Source organism: Spea bombifrons, chromosome 4, assembly GCF_027358695.1.
Source record: "Spea bombifrons isolate aSpeBom1 chromosome 4, aSpeBom1.2.pri, whole genome shotgun sequence".
Taxonomy (NCBI): domain Eukaryota; kingdom Metazoa; phylum Chordata; class Amphibia; order Anura; family Pelobatidae; genus Spea; species Spea bombifrons.
In genome coordinates, this window is record NC_071090.1 from 46,470,881 (window position 1) to 46,498,601 (window position 27,721).

Sequence of the window (27,721 nt, forward strand, 5' to 3'; positions counted from 1 at the left end):
TAGCATAAGCATATCTTTGACATTATACTTTTCCGTGTCCACATGCTCCACCCGTGTTTGGTCCCTGTGCCATCAAGATATCTTGTACCTTTTGAAGCTGCTCTTCATTCTGAAGGTGTAACACAATCGGTGGGTGTAACACAAAATCCTGTGTGTTGTTGCAAGCTATGTTGTATCCTATTTCAGATCTAAAATTCTGTGTCTGTGAACATGTTCCTGAACATGTTAAATTAGTGCTTACTAATATAAACTCATATGAGGGAGCAAATAGACGCTATTTTGCTGAAAATGTTAGCCAGTGGTATATTAACAACCTCAGTCACAGCCTCATTTCTTAGTCAACATGCCCCCTTGAAGTTGTTCTGAATGGGCATGGGGAGGCATGTCCAGGAGGCACCTAATGCCCCCTAGAAATGGGACTCTAAGTGTGAGTGGTCAATTAACAGTCTGCTAGGTAATGCCAGCAGCTGGTGGGCGATTTTATTGCTGGTTGGAGTTGAATATAAGCTGAGGCCAATGTCTTTATCCACAAATGCATGACCTTGTCTTTGTACAGTGTTAGGTGGTTCGGTCATTAGTTATGTTCCACATCCAAAAAATATTTTTAGAAGTTGCAAAAACAATGAAATATAAATACTAACAAACTTGGGAATAAAATGTGTAGTGCAGTTTTTGCCAAACCACCGCATGCTGGGATTTGCAAAATCTTGGCAAGATGTCTGTTATTTAACTTATAACTGAGTCAAACGACAAATATGTGCCTGTGCAGAAATGCTTTTAAATACAACATCATTAATGTTGTGCTCATAACTAGAACTTCCAACAGTGGTGATTTTTAAGCCAGGTGAACCAGTTCCTTGTAGGAGCAGGCTAGCTTGAAAGATGGATGTTGGGAGCATGAGAACCCTGACTGACAGGATAGGGAGTACAGCATGAGAATCTTGTTTGTTTTTAACTAACTGCAACATTTGTAAACAAATGAATATGAGCACATAGATAGATCCTTTTATGGAAGTTCATGTATTACCGTATTGGCTCGGATATAGGCCGCCCCCGTATATAGGCCACACCCTAAAAGTTTGGTGCTTTTTTAAAGAAAAAGTTTTTTTTCTTTAAAAAAGCACCAAAAAAAACATGCTGCCACTCTGTCCCCCCCCCGAGATATGCTGCCGCTGTCCTCCCTCCCCGAGATACGCTGCCGCTGTCCTCCCTCCCCGCGATACGCTGCCGCTGTCCTCCCTCCCCGAGATCCGCTGCCGCTGTCCTCCCTCCCCGCGATCCGCTGCCGCTGTCCTCCCTCCCCGCGATACGCTGCCGCTGTCCTCCCTCCCCGCGATACGCTGCCGCTGTCCTCCTCTGCCCCCCCTCCTCGACTTACCGGAGCAGACTCCCGGGTGTCTTGCGGGGCCGGCGAGGGACATCTACGCAATACGCGTATGCAACTTCCGGTACCGGAAGTTGCATGCGCGTATTGCGTAAATGTCTCCCGCCGGCCCCGCAAGACACCCGGGAGTCTGCTCCGGTAAGTCGGGGGTGGGCAGAGGTAAAACGCTTAGATAACCTCCGTGCCGGCACCCCCCCCCCCCCCGTGGGAAGTGCTGGCAGGGGAGGCTGTCTGAGCGTATCGGGGAGAAGGATGCAGGTCCCCTGCACCGCTGCGGGGGATCTGTATCTTAACCCCGCTGCCTGCCCGGCGCCCGGGACTGCATGTCCCGGGCGTCGGGCGCTAGAGCCCGAATATAGGCCGCACCCCCACTTTAAAAACTTAAAGTGGGGGAAAAAAGTGCGGCCTATATTCGAGCCAATACGGTACTTAAAACAAAGAAATAAAGTGCTGCGCACTTTATACTAAACTATATGCATCATTTTCACCCATTTAGTGAAAGTGCCATCACTGTATCCTCCAACCGGTTAACCCCTGGCTGTCCACGCAGAGTTAAAACACCTGTAGTGTGGACTTCTGTACATTCACACACACACACACACACACACACACACACACACACACACACACACACACACACACACACACACACACACACACACACACACACACACACACACACACACACACACACACACACACACACACACACACACACACACACACCTGAGGAAAACGTTCATCAGACATAGGTGTGTTTCGCCACTAGGTGGCGCTGGGTACAGAGCACTGCTTGTAATGCAGAGTGAGGTGAGGAGGGCTGCCCCTTACACCCTGTGGGTCTGCCTGGGAGGTGGTGTGTGAACCAGGGGAGGGGTCCCAGGGACAGGGGGAAGAGGCAGCCGCTGCTGGGACCAGTAGTGTGAGAGTGGGGACTGAGCAGAACACTTTGCTAAACAGAGAAACTTTGCAGAGGAGCAGCACCAAAGAAAATGCTCTGGGTAATGGCGAAAGCTGGACTAGTTACTAATTGAAAGTAACTTTCCAGGAAATAGAGATGTTTCCTTACTCATATGAACCTTATTTCCTTACTTATGCCTTTCTCAGATTATTGGCTAATAATGTAACCACACAAATATTACCAAGCATGCTGTGTTTTCAGTTAATACTCACACGGCTATTTGCATCTGTAATAGTCTAACCATTAATAACAACTAACGTGTGTGTGTACCATGATTAACAATATGAAGAAATCTGATAGATATTAATGTTCTTAAATGTTTTTCTATGATTAGTGATGTTAGTGTGGGTTAAATGTTTATTGTTTTATGGAGGCAGAATCACAAGCAACAATACTATCTTACAAACCAATAGTAGAAGTAGAGGACTAAGTATTACATTTGTATCTGATCTTTGAACTAAAATAAAATATATTATTTTTTGTACATATAAACATGTCATGATGTAAAGTTTAATAGCACCATCTCACAGTAGTCCTATATTTATTTCTTGTTCTGGATGTATGTGTACAGGCATCTATCCACCTAGTGCCTTTTTTCAAAAGTATTACTCTAATATGCTGCATAAACCAATTATTTTGTATTAGAGAGATGGGTTCTAGGAAAAAAACTTGCGGGTATGCATTTGAAACGCATCAATATGGGAGACTTTGTTTTTAAGAGTAGTAGTTGTAGTTTGTAACAAAAGCTATTTTTTCGTCCCAAGAAACCACTGCTATTGCATTATAAAACTAAACACTTTTTTGAATTGTTCACAATTGTGAGCATTAGAAATGCAATGTGATGGATATTTTCAGATGTAAAGCTTGTGTTAATATCACATCCTCATCTAACTTATTCTTCTTTTTCGTATATTTCAATTTCGTTTAACTCTGCCAATAACTGTGCAGTTACTATAATGCGTTCCTTGTTAAATTTAAATTAGTTGATGCACTTTTCTTGTTATTTCTGAACCAACACAATGGAACATTTCTTATGTTCTGTTATGGAAATAATGTTGTATCCACTGCCATTAGCTTCTCTGGAAGTAAAAAAATGCAATTTTAAAAGTTGCTATTTCATTTAAAAAACAGGTGAGCCCAACATCCATATGCATTTCGATGTATTCCCATCTAAAAAGGCAGGTTCAAGCACACCAGCTGTACTTTTTCCTTACAAAAAAAACACACACACGTGAATTACAGGGAATAAATGGGGCAAAAAATGTAGCACAGTTTTAACTTAATTTTAAGTATATTACAGATGTGATGAGTGATATTTTTTTTTCCGTGTGCTACACCCCCCTGGTACCTGGTAAATAAATGTGTTTTTTTTATGCAGGTGCTGAAATGCTGCATGTTTTTGGGAGTGCTGCCAACCTTTGTGTCAAGCCTAGATTTCGTATACCACAACACTCATGCAGTGGAATCCTTTTTGAGGGAAATAAACGCAAACTTCCCATCTATAACATATCTCCACAGTATTGGGAAATCCGTGGAAGGTAAGGTGACTAAACTACAGTAATCTCCACACACCTTGATATATATATATATATATATATATATATATATATATATATAATCTTTTCTTGTGACAATGTGAGAGGTTCAATAGGAACCAGAAAGAGCTGCATTAATTTATTGGAATTAGAATGCAAAGCTTTGTTTTGTTGTGGTTGTCTGTAAGTGGATTTAGTCACCAAGCGATAGTCAGGGATTTACTCTGTTAAAGTTAGTGCTCTAAGCACTAACTAAATATTTTTAAAGAGACTTCAAGAGATGTCTGTGAGAATTTATCTATGTATGTATGTATGTATATATGTATGTATATATATATATATATATATATATATATATAAAAACCAAAGTGTTTCATCACCTCTCCTGAAGGAGTGTGTATATTTATATACACCATATGTGCTCGATTATAAGACAACCCCCCAAAATTTTAATGTTAATTTAGAAAAAAAAAGCCTGAATATAAGACTACTCAATAAGAAAAACGTTTTTTATTAGTAAATTGTCAGGAACCACTTTTTCGCTGCCTGAACCACGGCTTTCTTATACCTGTGGCATTTAAATCTGCTACCACTAGTGGCCACCCTCCGCCCTCCGGAGCACTCAGAACTCATTACTAGGATCAGGTGTGCCTTGTTACCTGGGTTGAGCCCTAATCCATACATCCAGCTGGGCCTTGTTACCTGGATTACCCTGCCTTTATGAACCTGCCCTGCCCTTCAGTCAGGGCCTTTGTATTGAAGTCTATGGGGTATGGGAGCCACCCTCCCATACACCACTCTGCCTCATCCCCCTCCCATACACCACTCTGCCTTTCTACCCAACTCCCTGGTGTCTTGTGAACCTCCGTTGCTGACAGGATGCAGAGTGGTGAATGGGGGGGGCAGAGTGGTGAATGGGGGGGGAGGCAGAGTGGTGAATGGGGGGGAGGCAGAGTGGTGAATGGGGGGGGAGGCAGAGTGGTGAATGGGGGGGAGGCAGAGTGGTGAATGGGGGGGAGGCAGAGTGGTGAATGGGGGGGAGGCAGAGTGGTGAATGGGGGGGAGGCAGAGTGGTGAATGGGGGGGGAGGCAGAGTGGTATATGGGGGGGAGGTGGCAGAGTGGTATATGGGGGTATAATGAATTTCAGAGTGGCATATCTGGGCGAGGCGAGTGGTGAATCAGGGAGTATAATGCATTTCAGGGTGGTGCAGGGCATTTATGGGGGGCGGAGTGGCATATCAGGGTGCACAGTGGCATATAGGGAGGTATAAGTCATAAATGGAAAGAGTGGAATATTGGAAGTTATAAGGATATCGGGGGGCTCAGTGGCATATAGGGGGTATAAGGCATATCGATATTAGGCATATCAGGGGGGCATAAGACATATCTGGGGGTAAAAGGTATATCATGGGGCTCAGTTGCATATCGGGGGCACAGTGGCATATCAGGGGGCACAGTGGAATCGCTGTCATAAAGGAGGTATAAGGCATATCTGGGGGCAGAGTGGCAAGCTGGGGGTCAGATGTGCATAACTGGGGCAGTTTGGTAAATAAAAGAAAATATAAACAAGGCTTTTTTCTCATGTTTTTATTAAACATGAAAAATAGTTAACATATTAATTAATATTTACTAAAAACTTTGTATTAAAACCTAGTTTGAGAAGCACTGTGTTTGGGTTCTTGTAGCTTTTATTATTATGTCGGTAAAATAAGAAGGTGAATAGAGAAATGCCATTGCGATAAGGAGATGTGTAAATTGTAAGTTTTTTATTACATTATTTTAAATTAAAAAAAAAATTCATTTTTTTTATCCATTAATAATCGGCCAGCTAATCGATTATTAAAATAATCGTTAGTTGCAGCCCTAATATATATATATATATATATATATATATATATATATATACTTGTACAGCCAATATCAAGGATCCTGGAATCATATCTGAATTTAAAAAAAAATCCTGTTTGGAATACTAACACATAAATTGTAAGAAGGACAATGCTATGCCAGTAACCTGCACCACCATCAGATATTCTCAGGCCCTCAACGAGATCATAGCTGTGTCTTTTAATATTCCAAGGTTCAATAGTGTTAAAAGCCGCCACTCCCAACCACAATTTTGACATGTTAACAAAAAGACATCTGGTTCCACACTACTCGTCGAACATGGATCCATTTCAGAAGTAATGGTTTATTTTCCATACTGTCCATTGTTAACGCTATATGTAATATTCTTGAAATCAGCTGTCCATCCGCCACATAGGTGCATTCATTTCCAGTTATGCTGATGTACATATGGACAAAATACAAATTACCGAAGCTTTAAAATATATAACCACCACAGCTTTTTGTTATTGACAATGTACTTTGTCCAACTGAGGTTGTGGCTTTAGATGGTAAACCTTTGTGCTTAGATGACTTTCTAATTTTAGAAAAAAACTTGTGTTTCTGCTAAATCTGGTGATTTTACCATGGCTGTTTCTAATGTCAGATTTCATAGGCACAGTAAATTTAGAACATTGTGTATATACAAGGAAGCTGGTGTTTGTACACATAAAGCAGAGTAGTTTCAAACAATATTCTTTAGAAAAAGGTCAAAGCCATATATCCAGAAAAACCTGCTGTTAGGGTGGAATTCAAAGTTTTTCCAGTTTTACTTAATGTGTTGCTGGTCTCATTATACAGATTTATTTTTAGGTTTGGGGAGGAGAGAGCCGTCTGTGTGTTTATTTTTTTTTTAGTGAAAATAGAATTACCCCCCTTACACTATAGACCATCTCAATATTCTCTGCTTGAATTAAGTTGAATTAGTTTCTATGCATGCTAAAGCAGGGTTATTGAGTACTAATTGTTGTTGTCAATCTAGTACTTTTATACCTGTTAGCTACAGTCTATTCAGGGGGGTCTTGGGAACTTTTATCCCTGAAGGCAAACTCTGTACATTTGTCCTTTCTCCTCCTTACTGTCACGGCAAGCTGTGAGCCGGGGAACTGGGTAGTCCGTTTTAGCAGGAAACAAATGAACATGTAGAAGCCAGGCGAGGTAACAAAGGGTTAAATCCAAAAAGCAGAGGAGGTTGCCAGAGAGGAGGATCCAGGTCCCCTGCAGCGCTACGGGAGATCTGGATCTTAGTCTTATAGTCAGACCTCTATTTGAGGTCCGATTATAAGACAACCTTGACAACGAGGAGTATTTTTCTGAAAAAACCTTGTCTTATATTCAAGCAAATACGATATATATATATTTATTACAGTTCTGTGTAAAAAAAAGTACAGTTGTGGCCAAAAGTTCTGAAAATAACACTGTTGGTCTTCACAAAGTTTCCTGCTTCAGTGTTCTTAGATATTTTTCTCAGATGTTCTATGGTATACTGAAGTACAATTACAAGCATTTCATAAGTGTCAAAGGCTTTTATTGACAATTACACTAAGTTTATGCAAAGAGCCAATATTTGCAGTGCAGTGTTCTTTTTTTCAAAACCTCTGCAATCCGCCCTGGCATGCAGTCAATTAACTTCTGGGCCAGTTCTTGCATAATCAGTGTTTGGAGTTTGTCAGAATTTGTGAGTTTTTGTTTGTCCACCCGCCTCTTGAGTATTGACCGCAAGTTCTCCTTGGGATTAAAGTCTGGGGAGTCTCCTTGCCATGGACCCAAAATTTCGATGTTTTGTTCCCCAAGCCACTTATGACAATGTGCTCCATCATGCTGGAAAAGGAATTGTTCATCACCAAACTGTTCTTGGATGGTTGGGAGAAGTTGCTCTTGATGGCAAAATTGTGAGTGAGCCCACTTCCTTGGGTGAGAAGCAACCCCACACATGAATGGCCTCAGGATGCTTTACTGTTGGCATGACCTTGTCTTCTCCGGATAACCTTTTTTCGGGATGCCCCAAACAATCGTAAAGTGGATTAATCAAAGAAAATGACTTTACCCAGGTCCTCAGCAGTCCAATCCCTGTACCTTTTGCAGAATATCAGTCTGATGTTTTTTTCTGAAGAGAAGTGGCTTCTTTTCTGCCCTTCTTGACACCAGGCCATTCTCCAAAAGTCTCACTGTGCATGCACTCACACCTACCTACTGCCATTCCTGAACAAGCTCGGCACTGGTGGCGCCTTGATCCCACAGTTGAATCAACTTTAGGAGACTCGTGCTTGCTGGACTTTAATAAAAAAGAACCTCTCTTTTTGAAGCAGCAATATCCGTGCCTGTGAAGCCCCTTTTGTGCAAAGCAATTATGACAGCACATGTTTCCTTGAAGGTAACTGTGGTTAACAGAGGAAGAAGAATTAATTCAATTCACCCTCCTTTCTAACCGAATCAGCATAACACAGTGATCTTCTGCCTTGTCCACGTCAACACTCTTACCCGTGTTAACGAGAGAATCACTACCATGATGTCAGCTGGTTTTTTTGGGACAGGACTGAAATGCAAGTGGAAATGTGTTTTGGGGATTAATTTCATTTTCATGGCAAAGAGGGACATTGCAATTCATCTGATCACTCTTCGTAACATTCTGGCTAAGTAGCAGACAGGTGCTGCTAATCGAATGTCCCTTGATTAATTGATGATCAGCAAGTGCGACCACCTCTATAGAAGCCAAAGTTTTATCAGTTCCCTGCTCTGGTGCATTCAGGTGTGTGTAAACACGATGCCAAGGAAAAACAACATCAGCATATGATCTTAGAGAAACAATTGTTAAAGTCAATCATTCTACAGTGAGAAAGATTATTCAAAAGTGGATGTCCCAGGAAATTCACCCCAAGGTCAGATTGGGCCAAGCTCAGAGAAATTTACATCTCAGACTCTGCAGGCCCCAGCATGTTAAATGTCAAAGTTCATGGCAGTACAAAAGTGACATTATAAAAAGACTGAACAAGTACAGTTTGTTTGGAAGGGTTGCCAGGAGTGTCCATGTACAGTGTTAGAGTATGTGTGTAAGTGGGCATTCAGTGTTACCATATGGTGTTAGACTGAAAGTGTGTGTTTTGCATATAGTGTTAGAGTGTATGAGACAGGAAGGTGTTATGTAGCGTGGCATGCAGGCAGCAGAGCACTCAACATGAAGCTGCTCAGAGTAGTGGAGAGAGCAATTGTTTTTTGTTCCTAATTGTGATGCACCACGTGGACCTGGCTCAGCTGCCCCTGCATTAGTAATTATTGCTATCCACGGTACTCTGTAAAGCTTCCTCGCTGCTCGATCCTGCTAGGGTTTAATAAATGTCGCCATTGATGTAATGGAGGTGCAGGTGGAGGGGAGGTACAGAAGAAAATTCTAGGGTGCCATTTGGTCTGGGACCAGTCCACATTTCCACCAGACATTTCCACATCTATATTCTTCTTGTTACAGGATCAACGTATTTTTTATGCATTTGGCATAACTGATTGCCTTGTTTCTGCTGTTTATGCATCCTAGTCTTTCTGTAATAATATTTTTCCAGGTGAAAAACCAACTTGGAAATATAACTAATTCCTCCTCGCTAAATTTCAATTATCAGGTTTCTATTTACTTTTTTGAGATGGGGAGTTTGTATGGTAAGTTGTTGGGACATGCCACTGCATCCTGTAATTATTCAGTTTTGGGAAATAATGAACAAGCACTGACTTTTAAAGGTGCATTCCAGTAAAGTGAGAAAATCAAGGAGATCATATGTAATCCCTGCTCCTAAACCATGATTAACCAGAGTCTTCAGTAAGGCTGCAACTGACTATTATTTTCATAATCGATTAGTTGGCTGAAAATTTTTTTTGATTCATCGGATACAAAAATAAATGTACATTTTTCATTTATTTAAAATAACTGGATGTTAAAAACAAACGGCAGAATAAAAAAAACTTTGATAAAAATGCATTTCTTGTTTTTATTTCCTAACCTGCACCCCCAGATATGCACACTTCCTCCCAGATATGCCACATACCCCCAGATATGCCACACTGCCTCCCACAAATGCCTTATACCCCCTGATATGCCACTGTGCCCTGATATGCCTTATACTCCAGTATACCTTATACCCCCAGATATGCCACTCCCTCCTCCCCAGATATGCCTTATACCCCCCAGATATCCCATAGTGCCCTCATAGATTCACAGACTCGTTCACAGCACACTGACACAATACTTTTTGTAAATAAGTACAGGATTAATCTTCGCTGCCCCCAGGATTTAGATTCCCCTTAGTTTGCCCCCTTTACCTCAACTGCACCTTAAGTTAACTTTATTAATTAAATTAACCCTCAGCATTAAATTAACCCTAAACACCCCATTAACCGTAACTGCTCCTAAATTAACCCTAAACACCCCATTAACCATAACTGCCCCTAAATTAACACTAAACACCCCATCAGCCACAACTGCCCCTAAATCAACCCTAAACACCCCATCAACCATAACTGCCCTAAATTAACCCCCACCTCCCTTCATAAACTTGAGTATCAGTGGTGGGATGGCACTAGTCAAGAGCACTTATTAACACCTTCTTTACTGAGGGTATTTTAAACCTATAAAGCTTGGATTTTTTTGGAATTTTTACATTGTTTAATCATGATTCTTTTGAATTTTTTGTGCACCCACACAAATTATACATCAAGCTTTCTTTTGATACCATTTAGATGTATAGATCAATATTTAGCATGAATAAAACATTAAAATAATGAAAAATATTAACCCAAGCTAGTTCAGTTGAATAGTTTTGATGTTGAAAATGCCCCACTTTGCATAGTTTTTTAATGGGTTTTGGAAGTTGCAGGGCAAATGTTATGGCCTATGTCTCATATGGGACTGTTTAGCTGCTTACCAGCTCAAAATACCCCCACAAATGTATACATTTTTGTAGAGAAGACAATCCAGGGCATTTCACTAGGAGCATTTGGACATTATGGATATCATGCAACAATCTCCACACCAATTAATACATTAATTGTTTTGTCTTCACCAAACTTTCAATGTTTCTTTGGCTTGTTTGCACAGATTACATGCTACTGCAGAGAAACCCACTAAAATCTACTCAGCTGTATCTCCAGATTACAGAAATACCCCACATAGATAAGTTTTTGGAAGTTACGAGGCACAACGTGACATGATTTTTTACCAAAATCACATGAATTTTTACTGTGTTTGACCCTAAATGCACAAAAGTGTATTCAGCTGCACCTCTAGTTCACAGGAACTGTGGACCCTACAACATCTCTGAGGGTTATTTTTGGAGGCTGTTGGTGGAATCCTCCCTGGGAAATGTTTGCTGAAGAGTTTGGCTCCAGAAGTGCAGAACTGGGGGTTGTTCAAAAAAGGAGATCTTGGATGACCTTCACTTGGTTGACAGGCAGGTAGAGGGCAGACACAAGTAGTAAGAGAGGAAAAGGATTTAGGAGACTCTATATACAAACACAGAGTACCCAGCGTGGTTCAGTGTGTTGTCAAAGAAATGTAAAAAAAAAAAAAAAAAAAAAAAAAAAACATTTAAAATTATAAACCTATCCCTGGTCATCCCTGCTGAAAGAATAGGGTTATCTAGGGTAGGGATTTTGCTCCATTGGCCAGAAATTTTGTTTTTTGTTTTTGTTTTGCAATGTCCAGCCGCAGGCTTAAGGCCATATGTTTTACATTTCTACCAGGTAAGTAGGTACCAGGTGCTAGGAATAATGCTTAGAATAAAATGAGTCGGGTAGTGCTGTTAAATACTGACTGGCATGCCACCATGTTGGCAGGCATCCAGGTCTAAACATGCTGTAGTGGACTGATGCCTCCTCACCTGTTGTTTCTGTATGTCATCTTGTTATGTGATATACTAATTATTATGTCCTGTCTACCCTTTGTACAGGGTGCTATAGAAAACAACAATCAATAATAATAATGTCTCCACTGGAGGTGACACTCAAGGTGGCATATATAGATATGGTCAATGTCTAAGGCAGTCAGAGTGTCATTGTACACAGAGAGATTGTCAGATTCTTCACCAAGAAAGTGCCTTCTCAGCTGTATACAATTTACTAATTTCATTTTATTTTGTAAGAGCTTTTTGAAGTTATTTTCTCCAGCCTACCTAGCAAATTAAACCACCTTCCCAATCCCAACCAATTCCCTCCCAATTGCCCACAAAATATTTTTTTACATCACTTTTTTTTGGTTTACAATCCTTACCTAACAAAATAATTAACCCCCAGTTCCCACCAAATTCACAAATCCTATTTTTTTAAAAGAAATTTTTTTATCTCCCTATCTACCAACAAACCAAACTCTCCATTCCCCACAAATTAATTGAACAAAAAAAAGTTGCACAGATACTGTATCAGCAATTGGAACACAAGGCAGAAATGGAGACAGTCACCTAATGTGCCATGCAGTTTATCGATAACAGCGGCAATCGCGTGACTTAGGCAGTCAGTCATTGTTTACCGTGGACTGCCTTGGTTACGAGACAGTCCCCTGCAACTAGCCTATAGCATTGGGTGCATTTCTGCACAGGTTTTCACAAGTTAAACAAGGGCATATAAAAAGTAGGGACAAATGTACACTTCAGTGTCAAAGATCTCTTGAGAGAATCAGACAAACAATGAATGTAAAGTGGGTGGAGATGGATAAAATTGGCCCCATCACATCCTGCATCCATTTTCTGAAATCTTGCATTTCTCTACCCACCTCCAGTGGTTGTGGTGATGTCTCACAGTGTCTGTTAACAATAAAAGGTAATAACTAACTAAGAACAAGAGTTCAAGAATCATGAGATGAATCATCAGCACTTGCCAGGTTGACAGGCAGGTAGAGGACAGACACAAGTAGTAAGAGAAGAAAAGGGTTTAGGAGACTCTATGTACAAACACAGAGTAGCGTGGTTCAGTGTATAGTATGCAATGATATTGTCTTACATGCATGAAGTCAGCAGATAATAAACAAGTGTTTTCCATTAGATATATCAGAATCACAAATGTAGAATACAATGATGCTAGAGAGAGAAAACAAAAACAATGAAGCCCACATTGGATTGACAAGGAAAATACTGGCATGAACAGGGAACAAGAAGCATGTTCAAGGAGTTACTGGTTGAATGCCTTAAGGATCCTCTACAAGTAAATACAGGTCTGATTTATATGGATATTTTATGTGCAGGTGACTGTTTAATAAGTAGCCCTAAATCTACCTTACCTGGTTCCGTCACTAGTGCTTTAAGCCAACAAACAGCCTGGTTTAATTTACATAGTATTAGGTCTGGTAATAAAATGCAACAAGGTCTGTTGCTTCTTTGTGTTTTGTTGCATTTTGTACAAACATTTATCATCATTTATTTCCAGGCATATGAGATTTTGCAGTGAATGCCTTTACCGGTTAACTATACTTTTTTTTCCAGATATACAGTTTGAATTAATTCTCAACAATTGGCCTCCCTGCCCATTACTATAGAAGCATATGTGATAATAACATTAATTATCACCCTGCCACACTATTTATGGTATTGCACTAAGGTATTGAAAGTGTCTCTTATTTTAATATACAGGATTTAATGAGCATTGTAGAAAGTGGCATGAATGCTATCTAGGATAATCATGCTTTGGAGAATTGCCCTTCTTGAAAGAAACTGCTTTTATTTTGTCATAAGAAACTTTTAACTGCAGAAAGGTTTTTTGGCCAAAAAAAAATCACAAATGATGTTGTCAAAACACTTTCCCATTAAACCCCCAGCTTATGAGGCGATTTTACGGTGTTTAAATAGATGATGCTTTATTAGCTCAATAAATAACAAATAACTGTCAAAACAGCTCAGTTTTGTTGAAAATATGCAACAAGCCTGATTGCTCTTACAAGAAACTCAAGCTGTGCCATATAATTAATTATTCAGTTTTAACAACAAAAGGCGTGGGTTATTTTATGTGCCTTAAGTCGTGGGACAAAGCTTTTACTCTGGTTGCACAGTCATTTATTCTTTTAAAATGCTGCAATGAAATAACTGCAGGTACTTTACTCAACCTTTGTTGCCATTGTCATAACTTGCTTTATAACATCACTGAAGAACTTAAAAACACTATTATGTCAAAGAAATATCATTAGCCCATAACATTTCCATTTCTCAATACCACTGTAGTGGTTACTTCACTGTATCCCGATCATTAAGAAATACCTTCATCCATTATTACACCCAAGTACCTTACTCCACTCTGCTGTTATTTCTCTCAGGAGAATTGGACAGTTTACATGGTCGGTTATTCCACTGGCCATTTTCATATGGAGCTAGTCATATACACCACGTCAGTATGGAATGTGCCATCTTGACTGTTTAAACCACCACTTCTACATTAAAACCAAAATCGAATACATGATTAAAACAAAAATATCGCTGAATTATGATACTTGTCTTGTAATGCTCCATTCTTAAACTAATGCGATATCAGATTATTCTGCAATGCATTATTCCAATGCATTGCTTAGAAATGTCCTTTAATTCCCAGGATTCCTCAGTTGCAGGTTTAGATGATTTCCATGACAAATATGTAGTATGTTTTATGGTTTAGGTCCATGTGTTCTCATATACCAGGGCTCTCTGATTAGACCACTCACAAAAGAGGGGTCTGTGAAAGTGAGAAAGAGACAACAAACTTTCTTAAATAATAAAACATTTGACTATTTTTTAATTATATTATAAATGTATTAATGTCATGATCTAAAAATATTCATTAAAAAGGCAAAGAATGAATAAATACATTTATTGTGCATTGTTTGTGATGTGCCTTGTCTCTGTTGCAGTGGACTAGGCCTGTGGATGTTAATTCTGATCCTAACAGTGTCCATAGGCTCTATTGGATTCTCAGTGATGCTCTTCCACATTATGCTGCATGTATCAACTTTGAAAACCTAAGTTGACTTGAGGGGCCCCTTAGCTCAGAAGGGTCCCAATAGGACCTATGTTTGCTGCAGTCCACATGGATCTTGTGAGAGAGGCGAGAAGATCCTCTGGACCCAAGAAGCATTCCATTGTTAAGCCCAGTGGAACCTTCTGGCCTTTGATCAATCTCTAGATAGCTGGATACCAAATTATTGATGGCCAGACAGTGTTGCAATTGTATACTGGAGTGGAACCCTGAAGCAGAGATTGCATATCACCAGATAAGCAGAGGACTCTTGGCCCCAAGGTGGAGTGCTTCGCCCACCGTGCCCCAGGGGTTGCTACTCAAGGAAGCCAGAAAACAAGAGCATAGGAGAACAAGCTGATACACAACAGGAAGCAGTATTACCAGGAGGGGAAGGGCCATGACAAGATAGGCTGTTTTATAGGAAAAGAGAGAGTGTTAAGAATGCTTGATAGTCAGAGCCTGTTGCTGCCGTGTAGCGGAGGGGCATGGACAGCCTGTGAGAGACAGTAAATGAGGACCATATCCTGTACCCTGTTCACCCATATTCTCTGAATGACTTAGTGGAGGAGAGAGAGAGGAAATGCATGAAGTTGTTGGAGATGAGTCCATGGGAAGGAGAAAGCGTCCATCTTACAAACTTCCTGAGACCAGGGTCTTGAGAGACAAAAGCTATAACAAGTTTGTAATATACATGCTGGGGGAAGGCTTCAGCATTAGACAAGGATGAGAGAGTCAAAAGGGACCAGACTTTGAGATCCAAGACCACCTAATGCTCTAGGGAAACCAGATGGTCCCATGAAAAACCACTCACTAAGAATTTGTTCAGAAAGGACTGGAAGCCTCTGCAATAAATTAGAACTCTGTGTAAGCCTTGATATAGTACCATCAACCTTCCTATAGCTCATGTGAACAGTGAGCAACCTTCAGATCAATTGCATTGAGGATGGATTTTTCTGAGCTTACGACGAAGCCCAGAGAATCAAACAGGGGCCGAATGAAATGTGTGTGTGTGTGTGTGAGAAGAGTCTCCCTTAATGGGTTGGGGACTAGGAGATTGTCTAAGTAAATAATGCAGGATATATCTTTTTTTAAGATTAAGGTAAGCAACCAGTGCCCTCATAATTATGGAGAAGGAATACTGAGTGTTGGAAAGGCCAAATACCGTAACATTCCAGTGGAAGATGTGATTCATCTGGTGTGTTGTGTTCTTATGTGACACGCATTCCATGTTGTCCATCGTTATATGATAAAACAATACTGCTGTATTTTCACCAAGTGTCATCCTTGACAATCGCTAAAGAAAAATTAAACTTACTGGAAGGCAGTATTTCACTTTCGCCTTTGTACGAAAGATTTTGCTTGTTGCACAGGTAGCTACATAGTACACAATGTACAGTAGTTGAATTCTCTGCTCTTAAATTACCATTTAATCACAAGGAGAAGTAAATCCTAGATCTTTGTTCACATTCAGTATGGCTGATATTAATCTGACCGGGGCCGACGGCACTATCCATGTATCAAAGTGAGCTTTGTACTATAACCCACTTCTGACCTGCTTTACCTAGAGAAAAACAAGCATTGTTACTTGATTAGAATACTGGGACCTTTTACTTTATCCTCCAGAAATACTGGAGAAATATATGCTTACATATATACCGTAATTACCTTTTAGTAACTAAAAAAAATCTCTTCATATATGTGTACGTTTTGAAAAATGTAGTTCTGCAGCTCTGTGTAAACATGTAGCTAACCTTTTATTTAAATGTCACGAGAACGCCACCCAAGGCTTTAAAATAGTGGCATTTATTGTACAGGTTCTTTAGTACTATACTACGAGGTATTTAGAGTTCTCCATATAGCATGTATTGAACCAAAACTATTTTATTAGAGTAAAATGTCTTCGTACTTTTTTTTGCCCTCTTGATGACATTTGACGGTCTGGGCACGTCATGTAAAAACACTTAGCGACAATTGACGTGCCAGAACCGTCATGGATTTAAACGGGTGTAAAAAGCAATCTGTTTGCTTTCTGCACCCAAACGGTGTTGTTGTAATGGCTCAGTGTCGGCTTAATATTTTATTATGATGATACGCCTGAGGTCTGCTGCACTCTGTTCAGCGTGGATTAATTAAATTGAATGGCCGATCTACAATGTGGTTTTGTACTAGTTGTGAATCTTCTGCATAGTGATGTGTGTGCTTATAGGAAGCTCCTAAAAGAGTGAATTACATTTTAATATAAAAGGGATATATTTAGTTAGAATTTGGGATGCCAGTTTAAAAAAAGAAATCAGAAAGGGCGATGCACAATACATTTAAACGTAGGGAACATTAAGGGTACAAAGGAATGTAACAATATAGTTGAGATTTGATTATTCGTCTTGTATGTTTGCATTTCGCAGTAGAGGTAGTAAATATTAAGAAACATTTGTGGCACTAGCAGGAAGTTCCAATTCCAACAAACTGTAAATCATTGTGCTCCTTTATTTGTTTGCCAAATGCATAAGTAGTCGATTATGCATTGTACTTTTTCTTGCCAGAAATAAAGGTTGTAATCTGGAAATTATATCTGAACTGAGTGTTATCTTGGACACTTTCAACTTCTGAGTACACCTACAATGGACATAGGAGCATAAGAACTGTACCACGGAGCAATGGAAGAAGGCCTGGTCTGCTGGAATCATGTTCTCTTTTACATCACCTTTATGGTCGGGTGCATGTGTGTCGTTTACCTGCAGAACACATGGCTTCAGGATGCATCCATGGAGGCCCCACCTCACCAGTTACAAGACTTAAAGGAACTGCTGTGGAAGTCTTGGAGGCAGATACCACAGCACACCTTCAGAGATCTAGGGGAGTCCATACCCTGAGGGATCAGGGCTGTGTTGGCAGCAAAAGGAAGACCTACAAAATATTAGGCAGGTGGTCATAATGTAATGGCTGATCAGTGTATGTGTGTGTGTAAATAAAAATATTACTTTTATTATAAAACAAATGTGCTTTACACTTTACAATGTAGTGCAGTTGCTGTACAGGCTTTACAATGGATGGTACAGTAGGTAGTACTTTCAGCTGGGTAAACTATTGACCTATTTGGCTTTTATTCTCAAGGACGCAACATTTTCTTTTGTCACATTAACCAAATTAGTATGTGCAAAGGTTAACTATTGGTTTATGCTACTGTTTATATAACAGATCGTTCAGAAAATATTGAAGAGGCAATCTGCCATGACATACCTGAAAACTCTCAGAGTCTTAGGGATTTTGCTCCAATCTCGGGATTTCAGGGTCACAGTCTGGAGATGACTCATTCATACCCTGCGTTGATGTCATGATAGCTCAGACTCCCAATTTGTGCTTTTCACTTTTACTTCCCCAATTCTTCTTTTGAGGTATATTTACTAAATGCTTTACAAGGTCAATTTAAGTACCATTACCATAATGCTCCTTTACTGCTTCACAAAACTGCTGTTAAAGCTGAACTTTGTTCAGGCTTGCTATAATTATAAACATTATTCTGTCAGTGACATCAGTTTGTTCCTGATAAACCTTTCATTTCTGGCATGTCTGTGAACAAAGGCAATAACACCATAATGCTCGCAGTTTCTAGCATGGGATTTGGATAGGGGTAGTTTTACACTTGTGTAAAACGTTGTAAGCTATGTTTCTGCGGGATGGCCAGGCTGGCATCTTATAGGAAGAGAAGACATATGGCCCCTTAACTCTATTCAACAAAAAAGACACAAATATACTATAATGTGTTTTGCTTAACGTGAACCACATCTAACACCCATCAGCAGTCATAAAGGATACAGTGAGGAAATGCTGCCTTATGACATGGCTACATCTTGTTCCACCCAACTTGTAGCCATACTGTAAAACGCAGCCACAAAGGAGTCTGCTGTGGCCTCCTGCTCTGATTAAGACTTTGGGCCGCTAATAGGAATATTTATTTTCCTTCGCTTGTGTGTTTAGCTTGCAATATTATGCACAGTTTCCAGGGAATGTCTGGAGTAACATGGATAGTAAACACTAAGCTTGTTCTTTTGGGATACTATATAACTGGATAGTGGGCTTGCCTGCTTTGACTTAATGTTGCCCTGTCTCCCATGGCTGTCTTTGCCCTGCTCTTGGTTTCTGTATAGAATTTTTTTTCCCTGCCTGTTGTCTACTGTTGACTGACAGTTGCGTATTTTATTTTTTAATGTCACGTTGTATCTCAGTTTTATTTGAGTTGTTAGCCACCCCTTTTAAATCATGAAATATTATTTAGCATTCTTCTATAGAAAGATAAATATACACTAGAATATATAAATATAGACTTACAATGCCAGAATTTTAAACATAAAACCATCAAATCTATATACTGACATCACTTAAATATGCAGACTCAGCACCATTTAAACCTGCCTGATAGATGGTTACAAACAGTAACTGACAAGATACAGAATTACCATTATTTCTAGTATTAAGGAGATTTAGGTTAGACAAACTCATCAAATCACAATAGACATGGTTTATGACATCTGCCATCGACTTGAGCACTCAGACACAATAAAAAGAAGTAATGTTGCTTTTGAGGGAGTGTAACCCATGAACTCTACACATACTGTTCCAACTTGTATTGAAATAGCTGAACTGAACCTTGGGACACTGTAAGGAGGCATGGCTAGAGAGTCATTTTACATGAGCATCAGAATTAACTTAACCCCTTAAGGACAATGGGCGGTCCCTAAACCCATTGAAAACGATGCATTTTGAGCCCGTACAGGTATGGGCTTTGTCATTAAGGGGTTAAGTGCACTACATACAGTATAGGTTTGTACATGGCACCATGTGTTGGCCTTGGCCAAGTCCTTGCTGAGCTGATCTTACATTTTAGATACAGAGAACCCAAGGGCTGTAGGAGGCATTTTAGCCAGCACAGATTGCACGTCCGAATGTGACACACCCAACATTATTTCTCAGCTGACGGAGGAACATCCTCTCATAGTCACAGGTTATTGATTAGACAAAAAAACAGGCAGGAGTGGATCGCAAGCAGCAGCTTTTGTTCAGTGGTCCCAATGCACCGTACCTTTTTAAGAACAAGAGGATCATTACAAACCACCCGTAATATTTGTACAGGTGTGCCTATTATCTCCCACTCCCCATGTCTTCTCTTTAGCTTCTGGAAAAGATTAGCTCACTTTTTCCTAGTCATGAATACAATAACAGAAGATAGGAGAGAGGTTTCTCAATATGAGAGCCTCAGTATAATTATACATTCAATGGCAAGTAAAAACCATTCTAGCCTGCCAATTGTCTTCTGACATATGCCTATTCCATGCATGTTTACTGCATTAATCTTTACCACTTCTGCTGAACTCAGTAAAGTAAAATGTCTCTTCATTACATCTAAGCCTCTGACCCTCTACTTTTAGGCATAGACCTAACATTTCTTCTCTTTTGAATGTGCTTCCTTCTTGTACTTTTTTTTTTAATCCCTTTTCAATGTCTCTATCAAATATCTTGAAAACCATTCACCATTTTAGAAGCCCTTCTCTGACCACTTCTGTAGTATATCTACATTCTTCTGGACGTGCATTATATGTTTATTGTATTTATTTTTATAGTCCTTTTTTTCCTTGTAATTAGTCCATGGGACCTTACGGTTTGGGTTTTCGAATAAGGAGACGTTTTGATTAAATACAATTTATATATACGTTTTTGATATATATTAAAAGCAATGGACAGAAGAGGTTTCTGCCAGTAACAGCAGGATAGTGGCGCTTCTAACAGCCCTAGGCAAAAAGTGGCTATAACTGCTAAACTATAAAAGCGGCTATGCTACAAAAGGTTAGTGCACATAAAATAACATGAACATTTCAATGAAAAAAATTCTCCCTTGTTAGCTGTAAACTTCACTTATTTTATAATGTGCGGAAAGAAAAGACATGCATGGGTAGCTCCACAGTTTTGGGGTCCAGGTAAGGATGCCCTCCGATGTGTGTGTCTGTGTGTGTGTGTAAGCTGAGAAAGGTGTTTTCAAACTGAGAAATAGTTTGCATTACATTCCATACAGCTCAGAAAATTGTTTTCCTTTGCCTGATTAGAAACTGGATTGTTTTACAATGTTTTTGTCTCTATATCCTGGGTATACAGTATCAGACACCTTAAAAAAACTCTCATGAAGTCTAAACTTGCCATTTACACATGAGTGGCTACCTTCAATGCAACAAGCATAATAACATTCAGAAGTGTTTTGTTCTTTTTATTCATTTTGCCTCCTCTGTATTTTTTTCAAGGCAGGGATCTGTGGGTTATTGTCATAGGAAAATATCCAAAGATGCACACAGTTGGCATTCCAGAATTTAAATATGTTGCAAACATGCATGGTGATGAGGTATGTGGTTTTTTTTTAACTTATGGGAAAAATCATGTTTTCCATTGCATGAAAGACTAAAGGTATGAGTTAGAAATACATCATTTAATATGTAAATGCCCAAACAGGTTGTCTATGACATCTTTGGGCATACGGGTGGCATTGTTAAGCTGTTTATGGGAAATATAGCAGCTTAACAGTACCATATTTGTCCCCCAAACAGTATAACAGTGCCATATTTGTGCTCCAACTACGTTACTGCTTATGGTGCCCTTCCGCAAAAGGATAGATGTTCTGGACAGACCCTTTTCCCTTGACTGGAGGAACAGAGGAGATGCTGTCTGGGTGGCTTCCCCTTTTTGCAGAGGTGCACTGAGTGGCCAGTAATGGATTTGTGGGAAAGGGGAGGTGCAGAAACACTTCTTTGTCGACAAATCTATCTAGAAACAACCCCTGGGACCCATGTAAGGGCTGCACTGGGTAGGGGCATCTGAGCAGGTGGTGGAATGCTTTTTAATGCCTCCCCTTGTAAAGTGCCACCCAAGGCCTAGACCTAGTAATTCCCACATTAAATGTATCTTGTTAGATGTATTTGTTTCGTCTAGTAAAAAATACCTTTTGTATCCACTATTTGAAATTAGGTAATTGCTGGGTGTTTGCTTTTGCTTTGATCAACAGAAGAAAAGGCTAAATGCGAAACCTGATATATTTAAGGGTTTGTTTTTTTTCAACCAAGACTTATGTTTTACTCACGCCAATAGTTTACTGAACCTTATTTCCTTACTTTTGAATCTTTCACAGCAACTTAAGCTAATATTTAAAAGTTGCTGTTGCGCCATCTGCCTGTTATTAACATGAATAAAAGGGCCAGTCACAGCATGAATGCAAAGAACGAGGTTAGGCATCAATAGTAGTCTTTCAAGAGGATGGAAGAGTTAGACGACTGGAATGTCTGGCCTGTTATAGGGATGAACGCAAGGAAAGGTTAACATGAAATGAAAGTGTGTATAAATAGTATCACAAGCAACTAAGCGGTTCCATGACAGTGTAAGGCAGCATGGGCATCAAATTTCTGTCCTCAAGGTCCAGAGATCACTGCTTAGTTGAAAAACATTTACACTAAAAACAAAATCATGGTTTGTATGAAGAATATTATGTGCCATTTTAAACTGCTATTTAAATCAGAATCATTGTTAAAGACACAGAATTACTTGGAGTTGGCATGCACCAAGTGGAGGTCGTAGTATTGTGAACATTCACGCAGAACGAATTATTTGCTGTTGTACATAGGACATGAGTCGAAGTGGAAGTACAGGGTAAAACCGATACACGTCTCATTTTATGAGCAGATAAGTATGTCTTTTTACATTTTGATTACAGGTAGTTGGCCGTGAAATACTGCTTCACCTAGTCGAGTACCTGGTAACAAATTATAAGACTGATCCAGTGATATCAAGACTAATAAATAACACTAGAATACATATACTGCCTTCCATGAATCCAGATGGCTTTGAAGCAAGCAATCGGGACTGTCTGTTCTCAGGTGGCAGGTAAGCCACACGAATGGGTTAAAAATGGGGTCAAAATTATTTGAGTCACATTAAATTATGTTGTAAATGTTGCCTGAGATTACAAAGTAATAAATACCATAAATGAAGCGTGTTTAACCGTTTAACAAATCCATCCAAATCCGACAGGTAATTGTCATTTGAACTACTAAACCTACTGATCTTTCTTTACCATCAATAATGGGCATCTCACTTGTATCAAGGGCTGAACCCACAGCTATGCAGCTGACACTCTAAGGGTTAAAAGCCATGTAAGGTATTGATTGGAAATATCATAAAATCTCTACCAGACAATTTTATTATATACAAGAGTCATTATGTCTGCTTGATTTCCTAGAGCTCTGAACAGAATTTCCAAGTGAAATTCTCTATTATCTACCTTTTGGTAAAATCCTAATGTTACAGGGGTCCCGTAAATGACCCCAGTCATTCCAGTACAACCTATATAATCAATATAACCAATGAAAATGTAATGACATTAGGTTGGCATAGGTACACCTGTAATTTATCAACAGAACCACACCATCTATAATCTAACCCGTGTGGTTCCATGGAAAAGAACGTCTACCATTTGTATCCTCTACTGCCTTTCAATGGCTAATATAAAACTTATATGAAAAACATATATGAAGCTTCTTCATTTGGATTTGAAGGGGTTTAAAACAGACATACAGTACACACTGAAAACCAGTTACTCAAACTGGAATTACAGTTTATCAGCAAGAGTCAGGTTGGAATATAACAACGTATTGACATCTTGCTGTTTTATTTTTCAAGGTACAATAAAAATAACTATGACCTGAACAGAAATTTCCCTGATGCCTTTGGAACAGACGCTGTTTCAATCCAACTTGAGACCCGGGCAGTTATGGACTGGATTAAGCAGGAGACTTTTGTCCTATCTGCTAACTTTCACGGCGGAGCAGTGGTTGCCAGCTACCCGTATGACAATGCTAACGCAAGTAAGAAGTCAGATATTCTGGTTTTCTTCAGTAAACTACAAAAGCACTTGTTAGATCTATGAAATTCTGTAATATGAGAAAGCCTGTGCTCTTTCATTTTGTATCTGAACCTTTGTTTTAATTTTTTTCAACCACTAGTTTGTAGATTCCTGTTTGACACACGGTTTAAAGGGTTCATGTTTTACTGTAGACTGGAGTTGAAATCTAACCCTCCCCTACAGTTTCTTCATTTTTTGCTTTCTAAGAAGTTCACATGCATCTGAAGATTTACTTATTATTATTATTTTTATATCACACCAACAATTTATGTAGCGCTTCTTTTAATGCATATATTCTAGCGGAATGACAAGACTAGAACTAGAACAAACTGGTACATTAGGTGAAGAGGTCCCTGCCCACAAGCTTACACTCTTGAGGACTTACAATGAAATGCAGATTGCATAAAAGGCTTGTTAAGTGGGGCAACTGCATTTAAAATCTTTTTTTTTTTTTAGTCCTAGTCTGTCCACTTTATGAAACTGCTGCAATAGAGTTAGTCTCAGAAATGGTTTAGCTAAAAGGGCAAAAATTCCCACAGAAACACTCCAAAATCTTGTGAAAGCCTCCTCAGAGTAGTGGAAGCTGTTATAGCTGCAAATGGGGCTGGCAAAGCCATAGTAATGCCCATGGTTTTGAAATGGGATGTCCAAAAACTCATATAGGTTTGATGGTCAGGTGTCCAGATACTTTTGGTCATAGTGTATCCATCAATAGTCATATTTGTGAAGAAAGCATTGTCTTATTTATGAATAAAAGCGGAATTTGGAGTGAAAACTCATTTCCGACCAGAATTGTACAGTGTCTAATTTATATAGAATGTAGGAAAGAACTTCTCATATATAAATAATCTTGCCTCATTTGACCTAAAATCTAATTATTTGTTTCCCGACTCAGCTACAAATGGAATATCTCCGGACGATGATGTTTTCATTCACCTCGCCAAGCTGTATGCTAAGAACCATGCCACCATGCACCAAGGCGTTATCTGCGATTCGACAAGTCGTTTTTCGAATGGCATCACTAATGGCTATACATGGTATGCAGTTAAAGGTAATAATAATAATAATAATAACTTCTCACAGATAGCCCCAGTGCACCACTGAAATGGGTTAACAATTGCCCAAGCCATTGAAGAGGTATTTCTCATGTCATTTGTTTTGTGTTTATTGATGTTTCTCTGTGCCTCACCCAAATTAATAACTTATTTCTGATTTGTAGTTTATTGCTTCTAAAATACAATCTGAATAGCAGAGATGTTTCTTGGCTCATACAAAAACCCATCTACGAGTCCAAAGCTGTCAAATAACTTCAATCTATTACCATATACACCTACAGATCCTTTACACGCGCCACAAACGCTAAATTAGCCCCCAAGTACACTACACAACCATTCCATATGTACCCCATGCATACATTGTTAGCGTTTCTTCTGCTTACATTCGCCTGATCATTTGTCTGATCTCCCGTTTTATATTAAGCCAAATTGTATGCAACATTATGAACTGGCACATCGGTGTGTGCCCTTAAGGGATCCATTGTATTTACTTCTATAGTTACCATTCAGTATTAAAGATTGAAAAAATTGTAGAGCTGAAGGGGTTAAGGAGCCATTATTTGTCCTTTGGGGTGACTCTGCCATGCCACATGTTAAAGCTTGAATAATATGGGCTGGCGGTCTCCATAAAGCAATGACACATGTCTGGTTTTGGTGCCTGTATATGTAATCTTTGTTACCCATGTGTTTCAGGAGGTATGCAAGATTATAACTACATCTACGGCCAGTGTTTGGAAATTACAATTGAATTGTCATGCTGTAAATATCCTAATCAGACAACCCTTGCTCAGTATTGGAATGAAAACAAGGTTTCACTGATAGAGTACATGAAGCAGGTGCACATGGGTATGTAGTACCAGCAAAGGCCTTTTTGATTGCTTAAAGACTGTGTGTATGTGTATATGTGTGTATGTATATATATATATATATATATATATATATGTATGTGTATATATATATATATATATATTAATTATTCATATGAGCAGAACAACAAAGCCCCTCGCCTTTCCTTGCACCCCAATCTGCGTCAGAAGGTTCCCTGCTGTTTCACAGACGGGGATCTTCTTCATTAGATTGCTAAATCTATGTACAAAGTGGAAAAGGACCGAAGCTGACCCGACCCGACCCGATACCGATACCCATTACTCCTGACAGACATAATGAAATACTGATTGCATGTTAGAGTGAAGAAATTTGCTATGTATATTTGGGAATTAAGCAGTGTGGTTTTTAACTTCCAGTATTGCTGAAATGTTAGGTATTGCGTTACTAAAACATGGATCACATCTCATTTGACGTGACAATCATACTTTGTCAGTGATCAGTGTAGCAAACCAAACTCTAAGCAGCATCTCAACGTGCTGCTTTCCTGCCCAATCACTTACCTTCATGCAGGTCACCATGGAAGCATGTTAAGCGGGCTCTGCTTTTTAGAGGATCGAAAGAAACGCCATAAGGGATCCTGGAAATAATGGAAATGAATTGCTGCACGCTTGTGTCCATTAAAACATTTATACTTGAAAAATTGTGGAATGTAGTTGAAAGGAGTTTTCATAATTGTTTGTCTAAGAGCCTTTTTAATATGGCCGTAAATCACTTTAGTATCAATGTTATTCATGCTACGTTTCTTCACAGGGATAAAAGGGCAAGTGTTCGATATACGTGGGAATCCCATTCAAAATGCAAAAGTGGAAGTCTCAGGAAGGAAACGGATCTGCCCTTACTACACCAATAAATATGGGGAGTATTATTTTCTCCTTCTGCCAGGAAGCTACACATTCAATGTAAGTATCTACCTTTCTAAAGAAAATGTCTGCCTGCAGGATGGGTACAGACCATGAATGCTAGCGTCGTTACCTGGTTATCATGTGTTCCACTGAATTATAACTTGTATTAGTAAATGAAACCTATAATTACTATATTTGCTTTGCAACTTTCATCAATAATATATGTAATGTATTTCTCTGCATTCAGCATCAACAGGGCGGACATGTTCTTTCAGCATTAAAAAATGATATAAAAGCCTACCTTTTCTCCACCCCATAGGCTAATTAATGGTAGTTGTGTACCTGTGTATATACTACATGGAGTCATATGATAAAACATCCAACATTTTCTCATATATACTATAAGGCATACAGTATGTGCAACAACTTTATTCAAATCATTATTTTTTCTTGTCATTTAGGTCACCGTGTCAGGAGCATCAATAACACGGACTGTTAACATCTCAGAGTCTCAAAACCTTTGGGCAATGAGTTATGACTTTTCCTACACCGTCCCGACAGTCAGTCCAACACCAGAAACGTCATTATGTAGTTCCACCGCACAACCTGGAAACGCCGGTGTAGCGCAGCAAATATATATTCTCCCCTTCCTGCTAAGTACTATGTTAATGCTGCTACTTACATCCCAGTAGGGCTGAGTCTTCATAACAGAACCAAGAGAGCCTTATGAGATGAACCTGAGGACTGGCACATCAACCAAATGAATCTCTTACAGTGATCTCTGTTTTATATAGTATTTTAATATTTCTTTTTAACAGATGTTTGTAAGAGATTATTTATTAATGATTGTTTCCTATATCCGTCTGATGCACTTGTGATGCTTCAATGATTTGTAAGTTATATGTACATCTTGCACAGATTTTTGGATCTGTAAAAAGTAAAATAATGTACTTAATGTGTAATTTTATGTGCCACATTTCCCCCAGTAATGGGGGAGGTAATGGCTTTTGTCTTTCGCTAAGCAGGTGCCCCAAAACGTAAAATGCCCTTCAACACACACACACACACACACGTTTATATTTCACTATCCACACTAAAAATGTCAGTCCTGAAAACTACGGACTACTCATTTTCAGAGTACGTGCGCTTTTCCGACGTCACTTGACGCAAGTTGTCTATTGATGTTGGGTATGATTATAGCATACAGACTACTGGTTGGAGTAAGATTATTCCTCTAACTGGTTATCGCGAGTACGTGAAATAAAGAGCATTTTCCAATCCCACAA

At 39.3% G+C, this 27,721-nt stretch overlaps 1 protein-coding gene across 2 annotated transcripts; it reads left to right on the top strand.

Moving 5' to 3' along the window:
* The first annotated feature begins 2,294 nt into the window (after positions 1-2,294).
* Positions 2,295-27,721, top strand: CPM (carboxypeptidase M). 2 transcript variants are annotated; one of them, XM_053463014.1, is made up of 9 exons: positions 2,295-2,385; positions 3,724-3,883; positions 21,006-21,103; positions 22,463-22,632; positions 23,428-23,612; positions 24,546-24,701; positions 25,399-25,551; positions 26,344-26,492; positions 26,897-27,721. In XM_053463014.1, exons 1-9 carry the CDS (start codon positions 2,377-2,379, stop codon positions 27,125-27,127), a joined length of 1,311 nt encoding a protein of 436 aa, XP_053318989.1. In that variant the 5' UTR covers positions 2,295-2,376; the 3' UTR covers positions 27,128-27,721. The 2 variants fall into 2 exon arrangements, with proteins under 2 accessions (XP_053318989.1, XP_053318990.1); XM_053463015.1 differs by lacking the exons at positions 26,344-26,492; positions 26,897-27,721 and having other exon boundaries at positions 25,399-25,559.